This window comes from Sitodiplosis mosellana, unplaced genomic scaffold (assembly GCF_009176505.1).
Source record: "Sitodiplosis mosellana isolate CC-2019 unplaced genomic scaffold, AAFC_SMos_1.0 Smas_scaffold_3, whole genome shotgun sequence".
NCBI classification, from domain to species: domain Eukaryota; kingdom Metazoa; phylum Arthropoda; class Insecta; order Diptera; family Cecidomyiidae; genus Sitodiplosis; species Sitodiplosis mosellana.
The window spans coordinates 9,128,621-9,136,595 of record NW_022595246.1 but is presented as its reverse complement, the minus strand read 5'-3'; the positions used below and the strand labels follow the sequence as shown (position 1 = coordinate 9,136,595).

The 7,975-nt window shown below is 35.8% G+C and overlaps 2 protein-coding genes across 2 annotated transcripts in view; both read left to right on the top strand.

The window, feature by feature from the left end:
• LOC129566257 (synapsin-like) overlaps window positions 1-7,598 on the top strand; it is a 32,095-nt gene extending 24,497 nt beyond the window's left edge. Inside the window, exons 10-15 of the mRNA XM_055442027.1 lie at window positions 619-851; window positions 1,029-1,077; window positions 1,169-1,216; window positions 2,708-2,875; window positions 3,110-3,392; window positions 3,487-7,598. Coding sequence (XP_055298002.1) covers window positions 619-851; window positions 1,029-1,077; window positions 1,169-1,216; window positions 2,708-2,875; window positions 3,110-3,392; window positions 3,487-3,620 — 915 coding nt within the window. The 3' untranslated portion in view covers window positions 3,621-7,598. The remainder of the gene's footprint in view (window positions 1-618; window positions 852-1,028; window positions 1,078-1,168; window positions 1,217-2,707; window positions 2,876-3,109; window positions 3,393-3,486) is intronic.
• LOC129565824 (uncharacterized) lies at window positions 3,906-4,796 on the top strand. Its single transcript, XM_055441063.1, has one exon. The coding sequence runs from the start codon at window positions 3,906-3,908 to the stop codon at window positions 4,794-4,796; it is 891 nt and encodes a 296-aa protein (XP_055297038.1).
• Window positions 7,599-7,975: the final 377 nt, after the last annotated feature.

Genomic DNA, 7,975 nt, shown 5'->3' with positions numbered 1-7,975 from the left:
AGATTTTCAATGAGTTTCATCAGATTGGGAAAATGGGAAAACAATCCACTTGATCGATGAGTAAGCCATTAAGTATTCTAGTTTCGTGAACAAATGAACATATTTTGCATGCAAATTTTGCTCTGGAAAATTCGCAAAGTGTCTCTCTCTCTCTCTCTCTCTCTCTCTCTCCCTGCACCGCCGATGCACAATGCACACATATTTCAATCCATTTGTATAGAAGTCAACGCAAAATTGCGCATTCATAACTGAATTTCACGTTTTCGCACCAATTTTTACGTATCGCATATTCGCTGTGATTAATGGGTATATGAATCAGGTTCATTTGCCATTTTGTCGTTTTCTCTCCTTCGTTTTTTGTTTCACCGTTTTTTTGTCGACCACCCGCTCAAATACGATCACGTTAAAAATAGACATAAATCATTTGGTATTTTTTTGAGTAATCATATTTGTTTACGCTTATTTCGTTAGCTCGTGAAAACATCAACGCAATCTAATTATACATGCGAATGGTTCATCAATGTCAATCCAATTTCAACGGAGTAGAAAAAACCACGTAAAAAAAACATAAAGAGAAATCTAATAAAATTTCAATTTTTCTCTTTCTCTCGTTTACAGTTCGCGCAGCAATTTTCGCAGCAGAAATATCCGTATGTATTGAAGGCTGGCCACTGTCACGGCGGTACTGCAACGGCTAAAATTATTGATCAAAATTCATTGCAAGAAGCAGCTGGTTTATTGAATGGATCTGGACTCGCTGACATTCAATGCTACTGCACATTGGAACCGTTCATCGATGCCAAATTCGATGTTCACGTCCAAAAAATTGGCAACAACTACAAGTCATTCATGTAAGTAATTGATGAGAAACTTATACGGAACCAACATGTTTCTTGCTCTCCTTCTCTCTCGATTTTTCCTCTGCTGTGATTTTCGTTCAGTCTCTTGCGATTTTCAGTAATGATTTGTGTACCATTGAAGTAATTGATTTTTATTTAACGATGCAATTGAATTTTTTCATTTCACAGGCGCAAATCGATCTCGGGCAATTGGAAAACCAATCAAGGATCGGCAATGGTAATTTATTTGCTGCATATTTTCATCGTGCTTTCAACACATTTGCATTCACACTTGTAATTTTCTTTCTCTCATTTCTTTCGTTTTACAGCTGGAACAAATCGCAATGACCGAAAAATACAAGAGTTGGATCAACGACGTAAGTCAACACACAGCCAAATGTGTGCATTAATGAACATTTCAACGGCAATTTAAAACACTGATCGTCATCTCTTTCCGCACATTCTTTGTTCGGCATGGGTGCAACAAGAATTCATTTGTACTCAACTCGATATATTCATTTGCGTTACGCTAAATGGCGTACGCATATTTCTCGCATTCCTTCAGCCGAAGCGGCATTTGACTGTCGTTCACGAGCGCACTTCAAATCGAATGATGTCATTCCTTCGTCAATTGGCCAATGAGTAAATCGACACAGAAATATATTTGATGACGTAGTCAAAGCGAGCGCGTAGCGCGCATACACTGTCTATGGCACGAACACGCATTTACAATTTACACAGACAAGTGATGAGTTCGATTAGTACGAAATTGCATTACCATGTTCATTTTGCCATATCGAGTCAAATGCAAACATAGAAATTCCAAATTCGAACGAAAGGCGCTCGGATTAAGTGTTACATTAGTATGCACGTCGAACGAATTACGTGTGCATGCACCAAAGTCAATGCATTTTGTCAATGCAAAACGGAGAAACAGAAGAAAAAAAACGCAGCAAATAAATGAAGTGCACGGACACATTTTGATGATGTCATCAAATTCAATTGTCTGCGAATCAATTTTTTCAAGAAGAGTGTGTGATGCATTTCAATGAATCGAAAGTTTCTTTGATTTTCTCCGATGGAAGGTACAAAGAAATGGAACGACGGATTATGTGCACAAAGCAAATTGCGTTCGTGATTTCACAACAGAACTTTGACACTGTTCGTTCGTTCTGTTTCTTTTTGCGACCATATCAATTGCAATAAAATGCAAATTAGATGCGCCACACTCAATGAACAACACATATGATGTCACTTTAACAAATGCGTTCACTCTGACGGTGGTTCAGTCTCCGGTCGTGTGTTTTACCGGGAATCAGATCGCGTCACTTCAAATTCGATAAATATTATTCTAACGAAATTGACTTGGGTTCGCATGAATTTATTCAGTTTGTTGCATGACAATTGGCGAACAGTGCGACGGATAAATTAATCAATTATTATGACAGTATTGAGTGGGAAATTGCGACCTTTACTTAGAAGATTCGGTCATCAATTCATGAAACATGAACACGCTGCAATTGGTTTAGATTTGCCGTTTAATTAATTCCAACGCATCTGACAATGTTCTGTTGAATCCATTTGCATAAATGTTGAACCGATGAAAAACCAAGTGCATAACTTATTTAACTAACAATCCCGGAACAATTTGCACAGACAATCATTTCGACGTCAAACATAATATTTATTGTACTGCACCAGATTGCATTCATACATATTCATTCGAAGCAGTCAATTCATTTTCTAGTCGATTATTATTATTAGTAATTGATCAAATATTTTATTTGCTACATTTAACTGCGGTTTATTGTGAGACTTTCGAATGTATTTGGATTTATAGTAATTATGTGCCATGATTTGTGTTACAGGTTTCGGAGCAGTTTGACGGTATGGAAGTGTGCGGTCTATCGATTGTCGTTGCAAAAGATGGAAAGGAGTACATTTTGTCGGCTTGTGATAGTACATTGACTTTAATGGGCGATACACAAGAAGACGATCGTCGTCATATTGCCGATCTTGTCGTCACACGCATGCAGGTTGGTTTAAAAAAAAAACCTAATTTTGAGTTGGCTAATCATTTCTTTCCAACACGTTTTTGTGTAGAGAATTTATAATTCATTTTCAGTTTTTCTAATAAGAAATGAATAAACGAAATTTAAGAATCTTTAATTCTTCAAGAATCATCAAAAATCTGAAGATGAAAAAAAAATCTCTGAATGAAGAAGACAAACTCGAAACCTATTAAAACTGATTGATTTCCCTTGTTCCAGAATGTTTGCCGTCCATCAATGGCCGGAAAAGTACCTCAACGTTCATCTGTATCGTCGCGTGGTAGCCCATCTGATGAGAATGCTCCGGCTGTTCCGCCGACTGCGAGCTACTCTCGTGGATCGTCTATTAGTGGAGCACCTCCTCCGATCCCGGAGCGAACCACTCCTGGGCCAGGCTCAATTGGTCGTCATGGCAGTTTGAGCAGCGTATCTTCTGATTTACCAGAGCAACCAACTGAACGTGCACCGACTTTGGCAAGTGTTGGACGACGCGATTCAGCAGGTAAGCTATAAAGTGAAAGAAGGGTAAAAGTGATAAGTCTTAAAAAAAATGATTGATCACTAAATGAAAAAAAAAATCCCGTTTTCATTCGTAGCCTCTCAAACATCAACTGGCTCGAAGACATCATCGCGTGCACCGCCCCAAAGTCAAAGCTCGGTAGTCGAAGATGCTGAAGATACAATGAAAAATTTGCGTAAGACTTTCGCTGGTATATTCGGTGACATGTAGGAATTAGCTGGCAAAAAACGTGGAAGGACTAGCGATACCAGTTCAGTAACATCGGTATCAGCTCAGTCACAAAATCAAACCCCTTCATCAATCACATCAACCACATCATCAAGCAGTGTATTCAAATATGATCAAACCAACACAACCGCCGCCACCATTTCAAATAGCAATAATTTGGTTAAAACTGATTTAACGTCGAATTTGGACAGTAAAACAACAACGGCAACAGCAACAACGATCGATACAAATGCATCTTTAGGTTCTTCCAACGTTTTTAGCGCCTCGATGGGGCCAACACAGGTTAGCGCAAGCTACAGCAAATTCCAAACAAGTACGTTAAACCCATCGGAACGTATTAATCCATTTGATAAAAATAAGCAAGTGTCAGCAATTGCATCCGCCGTCGAAACAACGGCATCGAAACCAATAGAGAGTTCAGTGACTCCATCGTCATATTCGAGCAGTGCAAGTGGCTCGACATTGGATGATTTAACGAAAAGTCGTTTTGATAAATATCAAGGAGTTCCAAGTCAGTCGGCAAGTCATTATGGAATAACGACCACCAGCTCCGATTTGTACTCAAGTGACAGTGTGAAAAGTACCACCTCGGTACTTGGCAGCAGCATTAGCACCACATCATCATCCTATATCACCGGAAGTGATCTGACAAAATCAGAATATAGCGTCACTTCAAGTGATTGCAGCAAGAAGCAGCCAGACACAACGAAATCGAAAACCGTTTCATCTAGTCAACGCGCCAATGCGGCAAAGTATGCCTTCGAAACCTCAAAATATTCCACGGGTTCAATGAGCGATTCAGAGATAATTTTTGGATCAAACGATGTTCCCGATTTGCTATCAAAGCGTACGCAATTTGGCAGCAATAGCTCAAACACAGTCGATGCATCGAATTCAATTTATGAATCGGGTCGAAATGTGTCATCGTTTAATCGCAGTTTGAGCGTTTCTTCGGACAACGCTGGCGATTTTGCCAACGATCCCCGGGTCAACACATCCTATCGGATCTATGAAGGCATCAATAATGCAGCATTCCAAGATTATGATTCGCCAGTCAAAACAAGCACATCGTCAACCTCTGACACCGCAAATTTCTCATCATCATACATCAGCGGCAGCAAATTGTTCGACGACGATGACGACTACGATTTGAAATAAGCATTTGAAACAGACAGTTTGAATTAAAATCTATTTAGTTTTTAAGCATTTTATTTGTTATCGAATTCATTTTGCAAGTAATTTGTTAGCATTTAAACGATTCATTTGCTATGCAAGAAAAGCCAATTCGGTTACTACTTGATGCATCATAAACTTAGAACGCCTCTGAAGTTTCTTGGTTTCATAGAACATTTCAGTGCTAAATTTAATACTTTTTCTCTTCTGTTTATTTGTTTAAAAAAAATCAATTGACAAATACACAAAGTAACCATTTCAAAAAAAAAAATGCAAATTATTTATTAGGACATTGAACAAGGAATATTATTAAAAACAAATAATAAACTTTATGATATTATTAATCATAACGCTAGAACAGATGAAACAAAAATCTCAACATATTTGATAACCAAAAGTGAAACGCAACTATTATAATATTGTATGATTATCTTTGGTTTTGAATGCTTCTGGTGAAAAGTTGATAGAGATGAAGAAATTCGGAAATGGAAGGTTGGCTCTTGGCCTGGCATTTCGATGCAGAGGATGAGAGAATCAATGCCGTATCATTGATTCAATGGAAATTGAGAAAAAGACGATTATCGTGATATTTCCAAAAAATTAACACACATTGTTCCTTCCCTTCCCCCTAGTCACTCAACATACCAGATTAACACCAATCAGTTAAATGCAAACATGTGTTTTAAGATTGCTGAAATAATGCTGAATATACTCAACCGAAGTGTGTTCAGTTGATGGGCTGCACGCAGCAACAACATACACATTCCGGTCGAGTCGTTGCGGCTGCACGTAGCAACACACGCCACTGTATTATACAGTATGCGTCGTCGATATGCTCGGATATATCCGTGCCTTACGAAATGCTGAGATGCTCAGCAATCTTAAAACACATGTTTGGTTAAATGTTTACTACTATTTGCTGCGTACATTATTATGCTAAATAAGTATTGTTCAAAGAAAATCTATCCAAATTCTTGTCTCAATCTCTCTATTTTACCGTTTTCATTTTTGACATTGATAACTTGATGTTTCTCATGTACTATGTATTCTATATCTATCTCTATCTCTGTCACATCTCTTAATTCGCGATTTGAATTCAATTCGTTAGAGACTTTCAATATTTTCGAACAAGATAAAAAGAAAACTTTACACAAATAACTTATAACTTATTTGAAATAAGTGTACCACTATGCAACTCATATAAACACATAATGTTTAAATAACAAAGAAAATAAGAAGAAAAAAAAATGAATATCGAAAATGACAATATGATGAGAAAATATGAGAAGTTTTTAAATAATATATAGTGAATACACATATTTTAAAACAAATTGCAAAACAATTAAAATATGAAGAATAAAAGAAAAGAACACCGACCAAGAGTCAAGCCTCTGGACACGATCAAAGGTTGATCGATTTACAACAAATAAAATATTAAAATACAAACAAATTAAACTATTCAAAATAAAATGCGTAGCAAATTAATATGGTAAAATCTATTAGATAGACATTAAGAACCGTACACCGATATTTATTGTTAAATGAAAAAAAATAAGAATACAAAGTATTAAATGGTTAAATTCTTAAATTATTAATGAAATGTTAAATAATTGTCATCAGGTTTATGTTTAGGTTTAGTTTGTTGATATTTTTATTTCCATTTGATGCGTTTTACAATACTCGAACAATACAAATTCCTTACCATTCTTTCCTGAAACGAAAATTACAAGCGTTTTTTCCAAAATCGAATTTCTCCAGCGGCCAATTGTTTCCATTGTTTTTGTCTTCGATTCGTTCGCCACTACCACCATCTTAGCTGATTTTCCGATTCGAATGTCTCATACATACATACTTTTAGCGTAAGGAGTTACAGAAAATAAAACAAATATTACAATGAGGTGAACAATTCACGAAGCCTGTTTGGAGTGTGAGAAATTTTGAAAAGCAATTAACGTCGCCTTCGGCAATCTATTGATCGCCAGAGCCGCCTTTGATATTCACATAATGTGTGTTAATCACATTTTCTGATGCTTTGCATATCGAAATAATTTTTCCAGTCGTTGAAAATTTCTTTTTCAAAATAATATTTTCGTTGCAACTTTTTCTTTGATATCGCTCTTACGTTGCTTACGTTGCTTGTTCAGATCAAATTGAAACAACAAACTTGAATAAATAATTTAATCAATGAAACCAAAAAAAAAAAAATTAAAATTAAACTTAAAATTATGTATAAAACAATAAATCATGACATTTTACAAAATGAAACGAACCCAAATCAGAACGATATATTTCATGACATTAAGAGCTCCATAACGAATAAACAACATCAATCACAAGAAGGAAAATATACACGCCACACACTTGTTTAGGATGGCAAATAGAATAGATGTTAGATTGATTGCACACAAACACAAAGTGCACATACTTAAATACTATGGAACAACAAAATAGAGACACAAACTCACAACAACATGCAAACCATTCACATAAACATCACTATTCAAGTAGAAATATTTCGTTGACAAACATTTCCTCTCTTCATCATTATGGTTACAATTCAATTCAACAATAACGAAAGACAAACATACACACACACACACACACACACACATTCTGTGTACCTTATCAAAAACTATAAGCGACACAAAAAGTAATAATTTTTGAAGAATTCATGAAATGGTTCTATCATTGACATTACTGAGATATATTATGTAATTATACCAAATTACAAACTTATTAAACATATACAAAAAGCTATGAATAAAATTTAAATAAACAGAAAAACAATTTCGACGAGTTTTATTTGGAATATTTTTGTTTCATTGGAAAGGTTTTGGTTCGATCAATTTGAAGAGAATTTTTTTAGCTAGAATTGCGTCGAAATTTGGCCAAACAAATTCACTCTTACTTTTAAACGTTCTCCACTCAATTGTTCGCTTATTCGAAAGAATGTTGTTGTACAGCAGGCAACGCACATCGATCGGGCAATTTTGAATGACATTATCGACAGCGTCGATTCGATGTTGATGGGCGTAGTGCAATCTAGATTTTTCGATTTGTTTGATAGTTACGATTTTTGAAAATTGTATTCGTTTTTTTTTCAGGGCGAAACAAGTATGATCCGTTATCGTTTTATTAGGATAAACATACCTTTGAGATGTGCT

What these genes read in the sequence shown, in the direction of transcription:
- LOC129565824 (XM_055441063.1), top strand. Translation starts at nt 3,906, where the DNA reads ATGGGGCCAACACAGGTTAGCGCAAGCTACAGCAAATTCCAAACAAGT.